Source organism: Saccopteryx bilineata, chromosome 3 (assembly GCF_036850765.1).
Source record: "Saccopteryx bilineata isolate mSacBil1 chromosome 3, mSacBil1_pri_phased_curated, whole genome shotgun sequence".
Taxonomy (NCBI): domain Eukaryota; kingdom Metazoa; phylum Chordata; class Mammalia; order Chiroptera; family Emballonuridae; genus Saccopteryx; species Saccopteryx bilineata.
The window spans coordinates 189069795-189092697 of record NC_089492.1 but is presented as its reverse complement, the minus strand read 5'-3'; the positions used below and the strand labels follow the sequence as shown (position 1 = coordinate 189092697).

At 42.0% G+C, this 22903-nt stretch overlaps 1 protein-coding gene across 9 annotated transcripts in view; it reads right to left on the bottom strand.

The window, feature by feature from the left end:
- Nucleotides 1-22903, bottom strand: part of FARS2 (phenylalanyl-tRNA synthetase 2, mitochondrial) — a 672513-nt gene that overhangs the window by 215205 nt on the left and 434405 nt on the right. For 8 of the 9 annotated variants that reach the window (XR_010730403.1, XM_066268413.1, XM_066268417.1 and 5 more), the window contains one exon: nucleotides 3649-3800. Coding sequence is in view for 8 of the 9 variants with exons in the window: in XM_066268413.1 (XP_066124510.1) it covers nucleotides 3649-3800 (152 nt within the window). In the remaining variant the exon portion in view is untranslated. Of the gene's footprint in view, nucleotides 1-3648; nucleotides 3801-6851; nucleotides 7116-22903 lie in introns of those variants that run through there. The other variant, XM_066268420.1, reaches the window with a different exon arrangement.

Below are 22903 nucleotides of genomic sequence, written 5' to 3'. Positions count from 1 at the left end.
AAAAAGGAACCCTCATACACTGTTGGTGGTAAGGTAAAGTAGTACAACCACTATGGAAGAAAGTATGGTAGTTCCTCAAAAAATTAAAAATAGAACTACCATATGACCCAACAATCCCTCTATTGGGAATGTACCCCCAAAACTCAAAAACACTGGTATGTAAAGACACATGCAGCCCCGTGTTCATTGCAGCATTGTTCATAGTGGTCAGGACATGGAAACAACCAAAAAGTCCTTCAATAGATGATTGGATAAAGAAGATGTGGTACATATATATTATGGAATACTACTCAGCCATAGGAAATGATGACATTGGATCACTTACAACAACATGGATGGAACTTGATAACATTATACTGAGGTTAATATGTAAATCAGAAAAAACTAAGATCTATATGATTCCATACATACGTGGGACATAAAAATGAGACTCAGGGACATGGACAAGAGTGTGATGGTTATGGGGGGTGAGGAGGGGAAGAAAGGGGTGGGGTGAGGGGAGGGGCACAAAGTAAACTACATAGAACAGTAGTTCTCAACCTTTCTAATGCCGTGACCCTGCAATACAGTTCCTCATGTTGTGGTGACCCCAAACCAAAAAATAATTTTGGTGGCTACTTCATAACTGTAATTTTGCTACAGTTATGATTCAGAATGTAAATACCTGATATGCATTATGTATTTTCCGATGGCTTTAGGTGACCCCGCTGGGGTCGCAACCCACAGGTTGAAAACCGCTGACATAGAAGGTGACAGAAGACTATATGACTTTGCGTGATGGGTATGCAACATAATGAAATGTCAAAATAACCTGGAGATGTTTTCTGTGAACCTATGTACCCGGATTGATTAATGTCACCCTATTAAAATTTAAAAATAAAAAAAAAGGAAGATAATGAACAGTTTCTGCCAAAAGAACTTTACTCTGTCCATCAAGCCCTTTGTTAAGATAGGTATGCTCTGCGGGCAGGGTAATCATTGGCATAGCTCCAAAATGACAGGCCTTAAATGTCTGCTTAACATCTATTTAAGAGCCAGTAATATCAGTGCCAGTGAGAAGTATATTTTTTGGTGAGCTGTTTGTTTCCAAATTTCCCATAAAAATAATTGTTTCCTTTGAAGGAACTGGACAAATTCTCCTCTCCCCAGTTAGTATGGGGTGCGTGTGGACCTCAGTCAATACAGTGTTCCTATCCAGCCCTGTGATTTTATTTTTAATGGACTGTCTGTCCGTTTGGTCTGTCCCTAGGTCCACAGGACCCTGAGACGACCCTACTCCCCCTGCAGTCTCTCCAATAAACATGCCCCTTCCAATTACCCTCATCAATTACTACATCCAGGGCAGTAACATCCCACAGTAACCTGTAGGTGCTCATAATCTTCAACCAAGAAAGGCTGCTCATCTCATTTTTAACACCGATGACACAGAGGAAGAGGTGGATGTAAAGCAATATCAGGAAGCAAGAGTAAAAGATTAAGAATGGATTCTGAACCCTTGATTCCAGAAGGTGATCTGCATATTAAACAAGGATGAAGAACAATGACAAGTCATGTTCTTTTGGCATATCAGTTAGTACTTAGCAATAAGTCTTATTCCCATACATTTCCTCCTCTTCAAAAGTAATTATTCAAAAAAATAATAATTCTCCAGAATTGCAGTATCAACATTAAACTCTTGTAAATGTACTTCTCACAGGAAAGCCCAAGGCTGGATGGCTACTCTGTCATGTCAGGAACCCAGGCTACCCTGTGCATTCTATTTCCTATAAAGTTAGGAGACAGGCAGTATTCACAAGCTCCAAAATATATTTAAAGCTGCCCAAAATAGCCAAAATCAAGTATAAGCCACATAAGAAGAAGCAAAGAGGCCCTGGCCAGTTGGCTCAGCGATAGAGCGTCGGCCTGGCATGCAGGAGTCCCAGGTTCGATTCCCGGCCAGGGCACATAGGAGAAGCGCCCATCTGCTTCTCCACCCATCCCCCTCTCCTTCCTCTCTGTCTCTCTCTTCCCCTCCCGCAGCCAAGGAAGGCTCCATTGGAGCAAAGATGGCCCGGGCGCTGGGGATGGCTCCTTGGCCTCTGCCCTAGGCGCTAGAGTGGCTCTGGTCGCAGCAGAGCGATGCCCCGGAGGGGCAGAGTGTCGCCCCCTGGTGGGCGTGCCAGGTGGATCCTGGTCGGGCGCATGCGGGAGTCTGTCTGACTGTCTCTCCCAGTTTCCAGCTTTGGAAAAATACAAAAAAAAAAAAAAGCAGCAAAGAGAAAAAACACATAGCACGCTATGTTCTCGAGGACCAGCAAAAACATATTTCTCAGCACTAAGCGTTAGAATCTGAAGTGCAAAATCTGCATTACCACTGAATAATGAAACTGGAGTTAGCAAAGGGGCATCTTCTGTTTTTAACAGGTTAAACTGGGGAGGGGGGCAGACTGACACAAAGACTCAAAGAGATGAATGAGCCATATTTAGAGAAAGAATTGGTTTCTTAGCAGTGGGGAAAAAGAAAGCCTTAAGGTTATAAACACAACTAGCCTGAATAACTACTAGCCCCTCCCTGCCACGTTAAAGCTCAACCCTCAACCTTGTGTAAACAGCTGGTTCAGGAAATCCTATACATTCAAATATGGCTGACAATAAGGCAATTGTACACATACCACTGACACATCAATTAAAAATAGGAAAGAATATGAAAAGTAACCGAGAAGTCACAGAAAGACATTGCCAATGAATCATGAGAAGTTTCTAGCCAAATATTTTACAATGAATTTTAAAAACCAAATCAAGCCATTTGGCTATAAAGGAAAATCACAAAGCAGAAATAACTCAGGGATAAGGAAGCTGGAAAACATGAATTGAAACGTGAGCTTGCAGAATTCAGAAAAGGGGGAAAAACAAGGTAATTAAAGATGGAAAAAGAATATGTGTAGGAAGCACAGTGAGGGGCAAAGAAGATAGCAATGAGGAAATGCTTCAAACAAAGGGGAAATATTTAAAATGTAAGAGTTTGAAAACATCGAGAGGAAACGGTAGGTAGAAGTCAGATGCAGGAGAGCCACCCCATGCCACACTGGAATCCGTCAAGAACAGAACGATGGAGCAATATAAATCCTTAGAGATGAAATTCAAGAAAAACATTTCTAAAACCAAAGAAGAGTTAAACCTGATTAGTGGGTGCATATACAAACACACACGCCCCAGGCAGAATAAGTCAAACTGCAATGTGTCCTGTTATAGTTAATAGACTTATTATACAGTTATTAATGTAGATTTTGGCTTCTGACATGCTTAGTAAATATTTATCTAGCAACTAACAAAACAGTCTCTTCTCCACAAACCCGTCTTTCTGTCTTATCCTTGATTCTTGGGATGTGACAGGCTACAAAATCACTTCCAAAAGCAATACTGAAAAACCCCAAGATCTTTAAAACCTTGTTTTGTATACATTCTTTACTAAGGCAGGAAAGATAAAAAAATGCATTTTAGAAAGACTTTCAGAAAAGATTGATATGAAAGGCTTTTCTGATAAGCTATATGTTCACTATAAATTCAGAAGATATTTTGGATTTCCACAAAATTTTATTATATGTTTCCGTACTCCATTTGTCACATAGAGAGAAAAAGGGATAAAATCAGAAAGTTTTTTTTACTTACCTTGGATGCTCAAACTTGTCTATAAGGTCAACTTTTTCCACCATGTCTCCTCCAATCGTTCGAACCAAGTCATAGAAATCATTTTCCATGTAGTTCTCAGAGGGCAACCAGAATGAAATGTCATTTATCACAGCAGGGTATTTGCTAAAAGGCTAACAATAGAAGAAAAGATAGATTGATTTGTTAGTTGGATGAGAATATTTAAACCTTTCATGAAAAGTTATACTTGGCTAATGAGAAAATGTTAGAAACATTATTTCAGCACTTGAATTTCCAGGAACAAAATGAACAAAAAAGGTAAGTCAATATTCAAAATTGGCAAATTCCATTATGAATCTTATAGATTCTTATCACATTCATGTGTAACACTACCATTTATTATAGTTATATCACTATCAATGTTCAATTTAGTAGGAAGCAATTTGAATTTATTACAATTCAGTTTTTTCCATTTGAATACCAGGAGAGAGAAGTTCAAACTTAATTAACAAGCAATTCATTAACTTCTTGTGATACTTTCAGGAAGCCGTTTTATGGAGTAATAAGCAAGGGCTTGTCAAAATTGGTATTTCAATTAACAATGTCATTATTTGTTACTATTTCTAATTATTAAAATAAAGAAGTGAACTTTAAGTAATCATTTAGGAAGTTATTTTTCAAATTATGCCTCTAAGGATGTAATAAACATAATGTAGCCATTTCCTCCATTTCCCCATTTTTTTTCAGTTTATTAGAGTTCACTAGTTCATTATTATTTTGGATAGACATTTAAAATTAAGTAATTTTAGAAGTTATTGTATTTGTTTACATGGCTACTTTAGATTTATAAATTGTAAAAAATGTTTTATTAATGTTTCATTATATAACTATGAAGTCCTAAGGGAATATCTGCTAACGCTATAAATTTGTTAGAAGGGCAATTTACAAACTGATTTACACCAAGCCTGATATCACTATTAACCTTTTGGCGACTAACCCATAAGAAAATGTATAAAGTTTTGGTTTTTTTTTTAAGTGGGCAAAGAATTTGTGTGTTTTTTTAAAATTAATTTTAATGCAGTGACATTGATAAATCAGGTTACATATGTTCAGAGAAAACATCTCCAGATTATTTTGACATTTGATTATGTTGCAGACCCCTCACCCAAAGTCAAATTGTCTTTTGTCACCTTCTATCTGGTTTTCTTTGTGCCCCTCCCCCCCACAATGTATAAAGTTTTTAAAATAGCAACGCCTCTGAAAATCCAAAACTCAAACAGAAAAGATTATTCAGCTTGAAATAGCAATCAAGTTGTCTAACAAATGCATCTGTTTAGAATACACATTTCAAATGAACATCATTAAGCTGCTATCCAGGTTCTCCTGCCAAAGTACCAGAACTCCTGAAAAGCATCCATGTTTCCTTTTCTTCGGTCAAGACACCATGGTAAGTAATCCCTGGGTTACTGTAGCAACTGGAGACAACAGGAGTTTGGTGGTACATGAGTTGCTTGTCCTTTGCCAGCACCCTTTTGCCAACACCTTTTTGCACCTTAATCAATATAGAAATTTAGAAAAATTATATAAAAGCCTGGGATTGCCAAGGTTAGCATGAAATCTCCTTTTCAACTGATCAAGCTGAGGTGTTGAGCTCTGACGTGAGACAAGATGACAGAAACAGGAGCATCTACAGCAGCAACCCGTTGACAACAGTTGGCGTAAGAACACAGTCGGCCAGACTCTAGGCCCCCAAACATTAAAAATCCATATTACAATAAATACAGTTTTGTTTTTTTTTTGTTTTGTTTTGTTTTGTTTCATTTTTTCTGAAGCTGGAAATGGGGAGAGACAGTCAGACAGACTCCCGCATGCGCCCGACCGGGATCCACCCAGCACGCCCACCAGGGGCGACGCTCTGCCCACCAGGGGGCGATAATCTGCCCATCCTGGGCGTCGCCATGTTGCGACCAGAGCCACTCTAGCGCCTGGGGCAGAGGCCACAGAGCCATCCCCAGCGCCCGGGCCATCTTTGCTCCAATGGAGCCTTGGCTGCGGGAGGGGAAGAGAGAGACAGAGAGGAAAGCATGGCGGAGGGGTGGAGAAGCAAATGGGCGCTTCTCCTGTGTGCCCTGGCCGGGAATCGAACCCGGGTCCTCCGCACGCTAGGCCAACGCTCTACCGCTGAGCCAACCGGCCAGGGCAATAAATACAGTTTTTAAAATCATAGAGAAAAGCTCAGACCATTCTACTGCAAACCTAGCTCAAGTTAACAAATTATAATAAGGTTAAAGACTAAAAGAATCAATCATTATACCAATTAGTATGTCAGATGTGGGATACCTACTCTACTAGTGATTCTTGCTCTTTTTTTTGAGGGGACAATAAAATTTTGTTTTGAAAATAAGAAGATAGCTACAGATCTTCAGGTTACAGAAAGGTAGGCTTCCTGGTGCTTTACCAGAGGTAGTGTTAAAAACCATCCAGTGGCTTTCCATTGCTCTTAGGGTAAAGATCCCAGTTCTTAAAAGGCTCTACCTCTTTCCAACATTCTCCAAAGCTCAGAACAGTCCAGCTTATTTGGTTTCTTAAACACACCAACCTACAAACTCCATATACCAGTGCCCACCCTCCCTACCCTACTTCTGGTTTTCAGCTACAGTGCTCATTTATTTTCCTACACTCTGTTAGTCCCTTGTTATGTTACCCTATACTTCTCCTTCATCACTGCAATTGTTTGAGTAGTTATTCACTTAGTTTATGTCTTCCAGGATGCTACAATCTTGAGGGTGGGATGTGTATCTTTGTTTCACCTCCAAATATCTATCATCTTGCATAGTCCCTGTGACACTGTGGGTACTAGGAATGAATTGCAGAGCTGCCTATGTGAGCAATGGCTACATCACAATGAATCAATTCAGCTGTTCTTCCTAGCTGGGCCAGCTAATGGGCATATCAACTAAGTCAGGTATGGAATGGACTTGCCTCCATCCCAGGCTAGGCTGTGATGAGGAGATAGTGACAATGTGCAAAGACAAAGAGGCTACAAGTGGACAGGCCAAGTGACATGGTAGGGACTTGCTATTCCACAATCACAGAATCAGGAATTTTAAAATTAAAAGGGAACTGACAACCTAAATAAAGAGGTAAACAGAGGCAAGCTCAAATTACAGAAATTGAGTTTATTTGGGTATAGCAGAGAAATTACAATTCATGAAACACATGCTGTAATGAGCCACAGGTGGGTCCACTGAAGGTTTTGGGCAAGAAGTACAAAGAGGGGGAGAGCCAGCCTGCACTCAAGCAGTAAGTTCCTCAGATGGGGAGAGGTTCTTCATGATTTTCACTGGCAGAGGATAAGTCCCGGTCTTGTGGCAATCAGGCATTTACCGAAAATCTGCCTGTTAGTTCTTCAGCTCTGAGGGTGCACAGGCGAGAATCTCCATTTCATATTCTTTGGTTCCATTTTAGAATGAAATCCTTTTACAGACCTTAAAGAGCATTTAATATTATTTGTATTTTCTCATTTCTTTTCTTGATCTATTTCATTGTGTATGTTACATGCTGTTAAGTTGGCACTGACTCATGGTGACCGTCCACAATGTCCTGACCTCAGCAGCCCTGCTGAGCTCCTGTGGACTCATACCTATAGCTTCTTTTATAGAGTCAATCCATCTTATATTTGGTCTTCCTATCCTTATGCCTGCTATTTTTCCCCAATATTATTGTAGTTTTATCAAATAACCAACTACTGATTAGTTCTTTTGAGAAGAACTAATTCTATAATTCTTGTTTGTTTTTTTAAAAAATTAGAAAGGGAATCAAAACTATAGATATAACAGACTTTTAAAGTCACAAGTGAATATTATGAACTATTTAATAACAACGAGTTTGATAACTTGGATTATATGGGCAATTTTCACTCAAGACAGAAATTTAAACCTATGACTGTACCACATTGGGTTATCAGTCCAATCTTACATAAGTGCCTGACTCAGATGACTAATCATACCACCTTATCAAATATTTAATGTAAAGGTAGTTGCTTTCGTACATAAACTGTTTCATGAAAACAGAAAAGGAGGAAAACACAACTAATTTTATGAGAACACTATAAATTTTAAGCCAAAGCTGGACAAATATAGTATATTTCATTAAAAAGTTGTAAACCGGCCCTGGCTGGTTGGCTCAGTGGTAGAGTGTCGGCCTGGCATGTGGAAGTCCCGGGTTTGATTCCAGCCAGGCACACAGGAGAAGCGCCCATCTGCTTCTCCACCTCTCCCCCTCAACTTTCTCTCTGTCTCTCTCTTCCCCTCCCGCAGCCAAGGCTCCATTGGAGCCAAGTCGTCCCAGGCGCTGAGGATAACTCCATGGCCTCTGCCTTAAGAACTAGAATGGCTCCACTTGCAGTGGAGTCAGTCTGTCTGACCCCACCCCCACCCCCCACTTCTCATTGGAAAAATACAAAAAGAAAAAGTTGTAGACCAACAACTTAATAGCATATTAACATAGTATTACAAAATAACCAAGTAAGGTTTTCCCAAAATAATGAGAATGATTTAAAACCAAAACAATCTGCTAATTTATATCTAGTATAAAGAAAAAAAATTGTGACTTTTCAAAGACAGGAAGCATTTGATAAATGCAATGTTTATTATAAAAAATTTTGGTAAACTATAAATAAAAGAAAAATAACCTTAACAAGGTATTTAACAAGAACCTACAGCAAACATATTTTTTTTTTTTGTATTTTTCTGAAGCTGGAAACAGGGAGAGACAGTCAGACAGACTCCCGCATGCGCCCGACCGGGATCCACCCGGCACGCCCACCAGGGGCGACGCTCTGCCCACCAGGGGGCGATGCTCTGCCCCTCCGGGGCGTCGCTCTGCCACAACCAGAGCCACTCTAGCGCCTGGGGCAGAGGCCAAGGAGCCATCCCCAGCGCCCGGGCTATCTTTGCTCCAATGGAGCCTTGGCTGCAGGAGGGGAAGAGAGAGACAGAGAGGAAGGAGGGGGTGGGGGTGGAGAAGCAAATGGGCGCTTCTCCTATGTGCCCTGGCCGGGAATCGAACCCGGGTCCCCCGCGCGCCAGGCCAACGCTCTACCTCTGAGCCAACCGGCCAGGGCCTACAGCAAACATATTTAATGTTAAATATTTTTAGGAGCATTTCAATTACAATCAAGAGTAAGATAAGAGTATCCACTCTCACCTTTCCTCTTTCTCATTATAAATCCTAACCAGGCAATAAACAGAAAAAGCTGTGAACTAAGTGATTGAAATGAGATAGGCAGAGGTTGTGATTCTAAATTTAAATCTTTCTTACCAGGTATATGACTTGGACAATCTCTGCTTTCAGTTTTATCTAAAGAATGGAGGCATTTTAATATCTGCTTCAAATAATAATTACTTTTTCATATATAGTTATACACACAATACATAAGATTTAAAGTGAATGAAACAGAGATACATATCACTGGCTAAAATTTAAAAACATGTTGAGTTTTTTAAAAATATAAGTTTTCTTAAGATATATACAGTATGATATTTATACGAAGTTAGAAGACAAGATAATAATATATGTATAAATTATATTAAAACAGATGTGGGAAGACTATCTATACTAGACTTTAGAACAATAATTACCTCCGAGGAAGGAGGGGAAAGTATTCAAAAAAGGGTATAAAAGAAACATCAACTTTATTTTTAAAGATACAAAAGAGTCCAGGTTCAACTTAGATTTGTGCAGCAAATGCACCGAGTGACTTCCGCACACTAGAGGTGTTGGCTGGGTTGGGGCAGAGGTGGGTGGTACTCCCCAGTAAATAAGGTCCGCCCAACTTATACAGTGGTACCTTCGTGCAGTTTGAAGGTAAACATCCTTGTCACTCTGTCTTCTCATTAGAGGCTAGTAAAATATGCTACCCCAGAATCCACTACTTTGGGATAAGGATTCTTTTGAGCTGAGGACAATTGAGAAGCTGATACAAGAAAAGCACTCACCTCTCCCAGATTTGCCTGAGAGTGGCACCTAGCCCCAGCACAGAGCCTAGCTGGCAAACACCAGTTGAATCTTGTTGAACTGACCGCACTAGGGGCTTGTGTTCACATTTTCCAAGGTTTCCTGGAATTTTTGGATTTTTAAAAATAATAATTATGGTTCCAAATAGAGCATTTTTCCATGTCATCTGGGCCACATAAATTTGATTTCCAAAGATGTTGCTATTCTTCCCCTTTCCTTTCCTTTGAAATAGATTTGTTTATGAAGTTTGACTCCCATACCACTTTCCTCTCCCCAGGGCTTTCTCCTCTTTTCCTTTCAAAGGCTCAGATCCCCCTTCAGACCCGAATCTCCAGACTTGCAGCTGAAGTGCCTGAATCCAGCTACTTAACAGTGTCATGTTTAATTGATTTTATTCTGCCCTTTCTCCAGATTGTTTAGATAAAAGAATAACTCATGTATTTGAGGTCTTCTCCCTTTTTTTAAAAAAAGCAATTAAGGCTATAAAGGCTCTTCTATGTACCTCTTTACTACTGCTCACAAAAATTTGGGGGATATTTTCAAACTGAATATGAAACAATAAAATATCCTCTAACTTTTGTGAGTGGTACATATCCCACAAGCTTCTTCTTTCAATAAGTTTCTCCTTTCTGGCATTCTATTTGGGCTGATCAATATTTTAAAATATTTTAATATTTTCCCTCCTTAGTTTAAAAAGCTGTAAGTTGTATTTTCATTCTACACACACACACACACACACACACACCCTTTAATAAATATTCTAAAGCCTAACTTTATTTAGGGTCTCTATTCAGCTCCTAAGTAACATAGGAACCTTAGTTTCTTTTAACAGCTTTTCTCCCAACTATTAGCTTTATCTTTTAAAAAGCACACACAAAGTAGTTATCTAAAGCAACAGTTAACCTTAAGTTAAAAGTTGTTTTTTAATTCTATAGTTCTTATTTTTATCCCACCTCTTTATTGGGAGACAATTCTCCATGGAATTTCTACACAACTTGTAACCGCTTGTACAACAGCCTTGGAAGACAGAGGTGTCCCGGGGAGCAGAGAGCAGGTTCGTCTCCACCAGGATAATAAAGACAATGTTTTCCTTAGGTGTACAGATTGTGTGGTGTTCTAACAATCTCTTTAAAAGACTGGCAGGAAAACAAGCAAACAACACAATTGTACAAACTGAAGACTGAAGGTTTTATAAACTCCAGGGTTTTCAGCTGTGCTCTAAGCCCAGTGTGTGGCCAGTATCCAGCATCCTCGGGGTTTTGGGGGTGAGAAGAACCAATGTGAATAGGAAACTCCTGCTGCCTCTGTGCTGTGCTGTGCTGTGCGTTATAAAGTCTCTGACCCAGGAGGCTCACGTCATTCTGCCAGCAGCCATGACATGTGTGGCAGGGTCCCTTGCTCACTTGCAACTATGGTAAAACCTTAGACCTTTCACGGTTTCTGACACAGCCTTCCTTCCATTTTGCTTTTGTTCTTGCAGGTGAACACCCTTTAATAGTTCTTTCAGTGAATGTATGTGGGAGGGAAAACCTCTCATTATTTATATGTCTGAAATCCTCACACAAATGATTTGGCAGGGCACAAAATTGTAGGTTTATAGTTGTCTCCCCTCTGCACTTTAAAAAATATTTTCCTGCACCTGTTAGTAATGATGACAAGTCTGCCGTCAGTCGGTGCTGTTTCTTCCTAGGAAATCTGTCCTCTTCCTAGCAGTTTTAGAGTGTTGTCTTGATCCTTGAGGCTCTGCACTTTGATTCTGATTAGGTCAGGCCTGCTTTTATCTTTCTTCTGCTCCGTACTCAGTGTGCTCTCAATCAGAGGATTCATGTCTTGTTCCCATTCAGAAACTTCCAGCCACTGCTTCTCCGCCATTCCTTTCACTGTCTTTTTAAACTGCAACAAAACATATTGCAGAGCTTCTTGACCTATCTTCCATTTTTCTTAACTGACCTGTTTTAGGTTTTTAATCTGTACTGTGTTTGTGCTGTCCTCAGGGTGAATTCCCTAACAGCTTTTCAGTTTCTAATTCTCCCTTCAAGTGAGCCTAGTTTCATGTGTTGTTTTCTTCTTTGTTTCAATAAATCTATTAATCATTTCTGATGTTTCTTTTTTCATATCTATTTACATTTCAGGCTTGCTTGTTTTTGCTCCTTATTCAGAAATTCCTATTCTTTTTCTTGTTCTTTTTTTAATGGTTATTATTCTTACACTGATCTCTTTGAGGACATTAGGCATTTTTCAAAAAGAATGCTTTCTAATTTTGCTTTAACCCCCAGTGAATTCAGATTCTGATTGATTTGCTTGGCTGACATATGGTTTGCAATGTGGGCGTGTTGGCCTACCCTCTATGGGAGATAACTGCTGACATTCTCTCACTAATCACCCCTCCTTGGTTAGAGGTTTCTACCTGTATTCCTAACCCAAGAATGAAGCTGGTAGTGTTGTCTGGGTTCCTGCCCAGTGGTGATACTGAGGATGCTGCAACTGGGGTGCTTTATCTCAGTCTCTGCTAAAGAGGGCACGTCTCTGTCCCGTTGTCTTCTAGGCATCAACACTTCCTGTAAGCTAGAGGTCACAGCAGGCAGCAACTGCCCAATGATTACTGCCTCCCATCCACAGGGAGGCTGGACCACCACCGGCCTTAAGCTTCAAGTAGAGCGTGTGCTCTGGCCCTTTCAGCCCTGACACACCACTAAGCTAAACGGGTTCCCTCTCTACTTATGACCCTGGAGCCCCCAGTGTGTCTCCCGTCTCACTCTCTGCTTTGTGTTTGTCCCTTGTCTATTGATAAAAATCTTTTTTAGGGAGAGAAGGGGAAGGTATGGGTCTGACTTTCTCATGTTCTTTTCTGAGATTTTTATCTATCACTGCTGTGTGTATGGAAGAGGTAAAGACAAAACAATACCAACTTGACTCGCCATAATTTCTTACACACTGGTTCTTAACTTTGTGGGGAAGGGGACACAGACCACTCTGAGAATATGATGAATGAGTGAAACCCTTGTTTCAGAACAGTACTTGTTCTTAGGAACAGAAATTTTTGTACAGAATTTCTAGGATTAGACCCAGTAAAAGTCATTCAAGGAGTCATAATAAGGACCCCCATATTTGATCCATATTCAAAATTATGTCAATAGTTCAAATATAGACAAATGAGATTGTACTAAGGGTGCTAAAAATACCAAAAGCATTCTTTACTAACATAAGATATACATGTGTATGTATGTATGTATAATTTATGGTAATAAAACCCTATGTGAAGATATCATTGCTTGTCTGTGGTAGCTTGAAATGCAGTCATATTTATATAAATAAAAGTCTCCTTTTTTTATGGGCTGGACTAAGAAACCCCGTACTTGAAGCCGGGGACAACGCTGAACGGCCAACCTCGTTTCAGAGCAGCCCGAGGGTGGCCAAGGCCTTTGTTGTACAGCACCAGAGGCCCACTTCTCCCTCTGTCCTACCCTGCTTCAGCCCCTTCCATTCCACAGTGACAGCACCCGACAATACCCTCCCAGCATGCTAACCTCTGTGTCAGAGTCTGCTTTCTGGGGAGAACTTGACCTAGACATCAACAAAATGTCAGCAACCAGATCACAAGACAATTTTGTGTGTCTAGGGGGATAGTAAACATCAAGGATCTTATGTGTAGAGTGAGGCAGGTCTGGATTAGAACTGGGTCCCTGTTGCCAGGTCTGTGACATATAGCAGTGGCTCTCCCATGGCACCTGGCAACCTTGCACGTGACCTACACAGGCCACACAGACAAAGAGAACCACAGCTCACCCCCATCTTGGCAGGATGCCTTGTGATCCTCCTGGGGATGATGAGAGGTCTGTGAGAAGCTGCTAAGAGGCCATCTCTTTTCCACCTCCTGCCCTCCTACCCCTGGAAGGCTACCCTGTGGCAGTTCCTCACCACCTGCGAAGTTCTTTCAGCCTCACACACCTCAGGACTCAGGACAGGCCTGGAGATGAAACTCTAGCTACAGTCAAGAACTGGCTCTGCAGCAAGGGATGCTGGAACTATCCACGCTGTTGCAGAATGAACCATGACCCGTCACCCTGGTACAGATTTAAATGTCAGGGTGCTAACCCCAATAACTCAGAACAGAGTCTTACTCGGAGAAAGGTCTTTACAGAGGCAGTCAAGTCAAATGATGTAATTAGGGTGGGCCCTGATCCGATACGACTGGTGTTCTTATAAAAGGGGAAATTTGGACACAGAGACATATAGACAGGGAAGAAGCCATGTGAGGATGCTTCTACAAGATAAGGCCTGCTGATGACTGTCAGTAGACCACCAGAAGGTAGAAAAAGACCTTGGCCAGATTCTTCCTAACACCAGATGGTTCCTCAGAAGAAACCAACCTGCCAGCCCTTGATCCTGAGCTTCCAGCCTCCAGGACTGAGACAATGGATTCTGTTGTTTACGTTCCGCAGCCAGTGCTCCTTTGTTAGAGCTCTAGGAAACCGGCAGAGGCCTTGTTGTTCCAGGATCATTGTCCTCTGGTGTGTGGGCGAAGAGCCATGGGGAGCTGGCATCTTTCACTACTCTTCTTTCTACAGTCTGTGTATGTGACAAACTTCAAGGTGGTTCACTGGGTCTTTACCCGCCAGATCAGCCAAGTACGGGAGATAAACCCTGGGCTTTGGCCTGCTTGGGATGTTCCCATGCCTGAGGCACAGTCACCTACCTCAGTGTCTTCATTCATGAAATGGAGATAGTACCTACTTCAGCCAACGGCAGTGATGATGACATAAAGTGACTGTGGGGAGGGGAGGGGTGGGGTGGGGTATCTAAGTAGTGAGATTCTGTTTAACAAAATCCCATCCTAACTGACCTCTTGCTCCAGGCTCACCCCTACCCCCCATATTTAAAATACAAATATCTCCATGTACCTTTTAAGGTCAAAATCCTCAAATGCTCCCTTCTAAGCCTTTATAAAGCCAGAATTCTCAGCCCCTCTGTACCTATTCATAAATATCCTCAAGGAAGATGATCTTAAACTGGGTAACACAACCTGGTATGATAGTACTTTTATTCCAGTGAAGTTTGTTTCTACATCAGAATCTTCTTCTTAGCTCAAATGTTCTTTTCTCTTTGGACATTTCCGAGGCGGGATCACAAGAGCATCACCCTCCACAATGCAGCTTTGCTGCACTAGGCCAGGCCAGTGTTATTAAGTCAGTCTCTTTCTTCCTCCATTTAGGCAAAGCTGTTTCATTTATTTATTTGGAGGTTTTAAAATTATTTTGGCAGTCACTCTAATGGGAGAGTAGCTTCTTCAACAAGTGCTCCACAGAGTTCTGAAACTGTCAAGGTGACTTCTAGTCAGCTTTTAACCAAAGCCAAATTTAGGAGGATCATTTTGTAGTCCCCTGGGCATTGTTTCTCGTTCTAGATTAAAACACACACCCCCTTGGTCCTTATTATAATAGTATCATTAACAGTTACCTTCCATGGGCACTCACTGTGTGCCATGGGCTGTGCTTGGCACTTTCTATGGGCCATCTTATTCATGCATGGCATAAATAACACTAATGGGAGATGACCACTATTACTATGCTCACTGTGGCCATGAGGAAACTGAGGGTTACAGCCCGAGGTCAAACAGCCAGGAAGTGGCAAAGCTGACAGCAAGTGCAGGGCCAGGTTATGCTGTCGACCGCAATGCTTTAAGGCCTCCTATTTAAAACTAAGGGCTCATGGCCCTGACCAGTTGGCTCAGTGGTAAAGCATTGGCCTGGCGTGCGGGAGTCCCGGGTTCAATTCCCAGCCAGGGCACTCAGGAGAAGCGCCCATCTGCTTCTCCACCCCTCCCCCTCTCCTTCCTCTCTATCTCTCTCTCCCCCTCCTGCAGCTGAGGCTCCATTAGAGCAAAGTTTGCCCGGGCGCTGAGGATGGCTCCGTGACCTCTGCCTCAGGCGCTAGAATGGCTCTGATTGCAGCAGAGCTACGCCCCAAGATGGGATCACCCCCTGGTGGGCATGCGGGGTGGATCCCGGTCAGACTCATGCGGGAGTCTGTCTGACTGCCTCCCCGTTTCCAAGTTCAGAAAAATACACACACACACACACAAATTAGAAAATACGTGCCGGGTGGATCCCGGTCGGGCGCATGCGGGAGTCTGTCTGACTGTCTCTCCCTGTTTCCAGCTTCAGAGAAATACAAAAAAAAAAAAAATTAGAAAATAAAACTAAGGGCTCACAGGAAATCGGTTCCTATCACCTTTTCCAGAAGCATCATTCAGCCTAATTAACAACTGCGTAAGGAAGGCCAAATCTAACATTTAGCCCCATGGTGCTTTTGATGACATTGCCTTTTCAAATGACTCACTGAGCTTTTTAGGTTAATTATCTTGATTTATAAGCATATCCAGTCAATTTAAAGTCCATCTGATTGTTTTCTTATCGAAATTAACTCAGAAATCAGTTTTATTTATGAAAATAGTATGCTTAACCAATTACTTTGCTCTATATTCAGATGTTTGACGGTCCTTACTTTAATTCCATCTATTTATTTTATTTTTTAAAACCCTTAAATTATTTTTATTTATTAATTTTTAGAGAGAGAAAAGGGGAGGAGAGAACATGGGGGAGAGAGAGATTGATTTGTTGTTCTGCTTACTTATGCATTCATTGGTTGCTCCTTGTATGTGCCCTGACTGGGGATGGAACCTGCATCTTCAGTGTATCAGGGTGATGCGCTAACCAACTGAGCTACTGGCAAGGGCTCCATCTGTTCATTTTAAAATAAAGAACTGCTTATGACATTTAGCTGGCAGGTGGGGAACTTTGCAAATTCAGGTTGTTCTAACTCATGATTGCATGCAGCCTTGATGTTACACATTTTCTCTCCTCGTTCCAATCTCCTCTTTTGTTCCTCCTTAATGTCACTGAGTGCCAGGAACATGTTGAATTGATCAGAGGCAGGCACACATCATACTCAGGCAGATTTAATACTTCACCAGGAAACCACAAGACCGACCATGTTCTGAGCATCCCTCTAAACTTTAAGGAAATTCCCCATATTTGTTCTTAACTTTTAATAGAATCTGAGTTCTGTTTGAAGAGTCACAGGAAATGGAGTATATCCATAATTAAAATCACATGGAACAATCATTTTGACACCTTGTACTGAATTAACTTACCATAAACCATGGCCCCCACAATCATCTACTGAACTCAAGAGCAGAAACAGCATTTTAAATACTTTATAATCTTCTCAAATTTACTTTAAAGCTCTGGAACTCTGTTTAAAACAAATCCTGTATCACCATGCATTAGAAGGGTAAAGACATACAAGGTAGCCAGTTAAGCAAAGCAGGCACGGGAAGCTCCGCCCACATTCTCCAGGGGCCATCAGGGTCAGCAAGGGATCAGGGCCTTAACCAAGGGTAATGGTTTTTAACTTAAGAAAAAAAAAAAACAACAATGCAATCCTCAGAAATCTTTGTTCAAGTAAAATATCATATGTGCCTTTGGTTAAGGCATAGCAGAAAGGGTGGAGGCCTGCAGCCCAGACGACTACCATAGAGCAACGGCTGACTATTTTACATGGAATACAGATTCTAAAGATAAAAGAACATCTTTTGGGGGTGAAAAAGTGTTCTAAAATTGACTGCAGAGATGGCTGCACATAAGTTGTGAATATACAAGACTGCTGAATCCATTAAATGAACGAATCGTACAGTGTATGGATTATGTCTCAATAAGTTATATAAATAATAAATGAATAAACTTACTGATGGAAGAAATAAAGGCCTCTAGAAATGGAGCATTGCTATTTTCTATTCAGTGTCTGTTTCCTCTTTGGAATTTATCAAAGACTTCATCTCTACAGTTCCATTTTTCAGAGTAAATAACTTAGCCTTTCCAGAGTCAGCATTACTCCTGTGGTCTAGTTTTTCCTCTCACAAGTAAAATATTAGAAGTTCGCCCAATCATCTAAATCTTCCAGGAACTTCCTTGTCTGTATTTTCACAGCCTTACACAATCACGGTATTTTGTGAGATCGCATATAGTTTTATGATTATAATTTTTCCCAGTTAGTTATATTTAACAGAAGACAGAGATTTCCCCTCCATATGCCTCAATATGTGAACGGAGGCTCTAGATTTAACAACACATCATAAGAAACTAGGTCTGTTAGCCCTCAATCACAAATTTAACCTCAAAATGGTCTGTTTAGAGCATGCACCCCATGAGCTGGTTTGCAATGTCCTCATTCATTTTATGTCACTGCGATCTGTACAAGCCCCATTCTGTCAAGGACTGTGTGCCTAAGACAGAACTGGGGGCCAGCTAGAGAAAGCATCCAAACCTGCCGAAATTCATTCAGGGCTGGCCTTCAGACTGTTTCAGTGTTAGAGGACAATGAGCAAAACAAAAATTAAGTTGACGGGCTTAAGACATTTGCTTTTCAAAGGCTTGTTAAAAATTGGAATAAAGGTAAGACATTTGACTCTCACAGACAGGAAGCCTTTTACTGAGCAAACCCTTGGGTTTGAACTTCTTTCTTTCTTCCTCACTCTACCCTCTTCCCCCAGACCCTGGCCTACTGGTCCTTTTAGACCAGAACCCTTATGCTATACGTTTTAATACTTCTTCCTGACCTCCATAATGCCAAAGAATCAACACTGTTTCAGTTGCTTCTCAGCAGAAGACCCCACTAGACAGAAAGCCCTCCAGTGTCTGGGGTCTAAAGCTTTGTTCTCCACCCTGTTTGGTGACCAAGGTGCCCAGGGGAGGTGGCTAGGCTAATTACTTTTAAAAATATTTATTGATTTGATGTTTTCTAGAAAACAGTCCAATATCAATTCTCAGCCACAGGGTAGGTATGGATAAGGAACAAAAAGCTAACTGCAATCGCCTTAATTTTTAGGAGAAAATATTGAAGCAGTTTGAGCAAGGAGAGGGAGGCATGGAGCTGGGATGGGGAGGAAGCCCATGAGATAGAAAGTCCCAGTAAGATATCACAGTTGGGTGGTGGCTTCATGGGCATCCCTGGCATTATGTTCATAACTTAAGCACATTATATTCCTAATACCAAGTATAAAAAGAACATTAAGCAAAGAGGAGATCAATGCTTAGTCATTTACTTAGAGAAATGAGGTAATGGGAGGAAACACTGGCTCTAGTTTGTGCATGCGCATGTTAAAAGAAACTGCTTTTCCTTTAAAATTCCAGCTGTTAATATTATATTGTAGTTCAACAAATGAAGCAATGTGTTCTACTTCCCACTTTAGGGAGAAATTTGAAGCATTATTTTCTTCTACACCAAGTACAAAGGAGTTCAGCCAAGTCCAGAGGGCAGATGTAATACCTGAGTTAACAGTAAAGGGAATGTGACCACAGGGTCCGACTGAAAGACCCTGATCTCCTGGAGCCTGCAGGACACAGGCATGATCCAAGCAGAGGACCAGACAACTCACATTCACCGCTCACCTGCTCTGGGCCTTGCATCTGGCTGCTCTGTGACTTAGACAACATTCCTGTCATCAAAGAGCTCACAGACCAGGGGCAGGGAGACCACAAAAAGCAGTACATACAAAATGTGGTGAGTGCATGGAAGACCCCATGTGGTGTGAGAGCAGACACAGTCATCTTTGTACTTATTGCCAAAAGCCCGAATGGGGTCATTAGACTACCTACCCATTCCCAGAGGAAAACACACCTTCTATCCATTAGGTAAAAATCTCAGTAAGGTAAGTTCAATAAAACTATAAAACGGAGACCATATGAATTTTTTGGCCACCTGTCTGGTTCGAAGTCAGACCTGAGAGGAAGGGAAAGATGGTGCCTAACTACTTTCTGGAGAAGATGCTGCCCACTGTGCAGAGGCAAGAGTTCCAGAATTCTGCTTCTAACCATGGACAAACTGCCAGCCCTTTGCACCCACGTTTCCTCATCTGCCAAAGAAGGCAAGAAGGCACTTGGTATCTCATATGCTATTGTCTCATCAAAACTGTCCCACAGGCTGTCGTGAGGGTACCATGAAAAACCTGAGCCATTGTCAAGCATATCTGAGAAATGCTGGGTTTGATCCAGCTGGGCAGGGGGAACCTGATAAAGATTACTAGTGGGGCCTGACCTGTGGTGGCACAGTGGATAGAGCATCCGACCTGGAATGCTGTGGTTACTGGTTGAATCCCTGGGTTCGTCTGGTCAAGGCACATATGGGAAGCAACTATATACTACGAGTTGATGCTTCCCGCTCCTCTCCACCTCCCCTTCTCTCTCTCTAAAAATCAATAAACAAACTCTTAAAAAAGATTACTACAAGGTTTGATCCTCATAAAAGTTCAACCAAAGGACAAAGTGCAACCCAAATTTTCTATTTCAGTGGTTTCCCGGGCCATGCTACCTGCCTCTCAGAGGCCACAAGCGAAGAGGCAGGACATTTGGTGAGAGTGTCTGCTTCCTAGCTTCCAGGGTGCCTGGGTGTCCCCTCCACTCCAGTTAATTCCTGCTACTCCAAATGACCCTGCTTTCTCACCAGTTTAAATTTTAACTATTTAGAGCTGGAAAAACTAGCTCTTCAGAGTTCCATCAAATCATCCTTAGGCAAAGTTGCTGAGGCTACGAGCAAGCACAATTTTATCACTCAAGAGGTAGCAAGCAGTCCATGTTCATTAATGGTTAATTTCCCATATACAGAGCACATCACAATGTTTCTGTGCACAGGATCAGCCATGAAACCAACTGTTGGTATTTCTTCTTTACTCCAGTAACTGGCATTTATGCTGGTTACCTGCACATGACATAAGGTTTTCACCTTCCTTTAGCTACCCTCACAGTGGGGTAAGGCAGGAAGTGCTGTCCAGATTGTCTGGTATCTGAGTACAGGTAGGTGCACACGACTCCCAAATCTCTAACTCACCGACCATATCACACCACAGCTGTGAAGGGCCCCTCAAGGCCTCCCTCACTATGAGAGTCCACAGTGGTTGTGCTGCCCTTCTTGTGTCTCTTAGAACCCCTCTATCCCTTTTTGAGCTGTGGCATGTCCCTGACCTCAATAGACTCCTCTGTAAACAGAAAAGCTATCCTTACCTCACTGAATTATTATGAAGGTTAAATGGAATAATATATATTAAAAACCCTTATGAATTACAAAACACCATACAAAGTAAGGTAAGATTAATTATCCCTTCTTTTTTGTTTTGTAAGCTTTAAAAAAAAATCATCAGATTAACAACATAATAATGGTCACCTTTAGTTAGTGCTTACCTATGCCAGGCACTATGACCTCATTTCATCTTCAAATGAAACCTATGAGGGAGGTCACTCAGCTGGTACAACTCAGCTCCACCACTAACTATGTGGCTGTGACCATGGCGATTCCCCATCCCTCTGCCTCCCATCTGCAGTGTGAGGTATGGGTACGTTGCTACAGGGATTGAAGGCATTAGTACACGTAAGGCACATAGCAAATACCTGGGTGTTCATTGCTTGATTGCCTGATCCTGCATGGCCAAACCGGAACTGAATGCAGGACCAGCTGACTGCCTCCACATGCTGTGGCAGTTACTATGGTCTATAATCTGGGAGGAGTTTAGTTATCTCTTTGTGTCACCTGATTAAACAAGTCTCCAGGGCAGGGACCATGCTTTCTCCTCCTTTATATGAAGCGCAGTGCCTGGCACACACTGGAAATAACCACATCCACGGAACTGAATTAGAAAGTCTGTGGCTCTTTCTCAGTTTAAGCCTGTTTCCCCAAACTTGATCTGGCTGTAGTGCCAGGGACACAAGGGACATTGGTCCTTGGGGCAGTGAAGCAGAAAAGGGGCCAGGAGGGCCAACAGGGACACACTGAGAGGAGAGAAAAGCCACTGTGGGAGACAGAGCTGAACAGCACCTCCTACTGTGGTACATATATCAGGGGATTGCGGCTAGAGCCCTTGTGGCAGAAGGGATGAAGGAATTATAAACTGGACATGTGGGAATGCTGAGGGCCTTTTCAGACTTTGTTCTGGAAAGTTACAGGGTCAAGTGTGGAGCGAGAGAGGAAGAAACAAGAACAGGAAGCTCAAGGCTCAGAGTGACTAGAAAGACCTCCAATTTCCTCTTAGGTTAATGAAGCACTTCACCATGCATGCCAGTTACCAGGCCCCTGCCTCCCATCTCCAAGCCCGCTCCATGCACTCTGCTGCATGAGGCTGAGTTGGCCTCTGCAAACCTCACCTCTGCTTGGCCAGGGGCTCTCTGCAGGGAGGCTGCAGTGGCAGGAAGAACTGTCTCCTCCCTGCTGGCTTCCTGCAGGGATGGTCCCAGCAACACTGCTTCTGTGCCCCAATAATGCCAGTTTGACCAGTACCAGCAGCTGAATCCACGATGCAGTTTCCCTAACAGTTGCAGAACCAGTCTCATGCTCTCTGGAGGCCAGCACCCCCCAACCCCAGCACAGCTGCTGGTGCCCCTGCTCAGAGTCCCAGCCCCTGGGTGCCTCCTCTGAGCTCAGAGGCACCTTCCCTTCCTCCTCTGCAGAGGTCTCAGTTAGCTTTCAGGAACCCACCACCAAGCTTCTAAGTTGCAGAAATTCCAACTTCTTCTGATGCTCCCTCGGCCTTAGAAGGAGCAGTTGGAGCCTGCGGTCCCATATCCATGAAACCTCGTGTTTTCCTTTTCAGTTACCTCCCTTAAAGGATAACATTTCTCTAGAGCAGCAATGTTCAACCTTTTTCATCTCATGGCACACTTAACTAATTACTAAAATTTCACAGCACATCAAAAAATATATTTTGTTGATCTGATAAAAAAAAAAAAGTATAATTTTGACTCATTCACATCAGTCAGCTATGGTTTTTGTTGGCTGTCATTTTTTAAATCAACATCTATGGGAAAAGAAGTCAGTGCACCAGACTAAATAGTCAGGTATTGCATGTTCTAAAAACTCTTATAGCACATTGTTTGAAAATCGCTGCTTTAGATCAACTTCTCATTTTTCAGGGATTTGGCATGGTGATGGGGCCAACTTGGACTTGGGGAACATGTTAAGGACACTACTCATTTATGGATTCTTGCTGTATTAGCCAAGAGTTTGCTTAAAGGCTTTTAATCACTGTAAAAAAAATAGAGGACTGGATGAAGAAGATGGGGCACATATACACCATAGTATATTATTCAGCTAGGAGAAATGGTGACATCGGATCACTTATAGCGGAATGGTGGAGTCTTGGTAGCATTGTGCGGGGTGAAATAAGCGAATCAGAAAAAAACAGGAACTGCAGGATTCCATACATTGGTGGGAC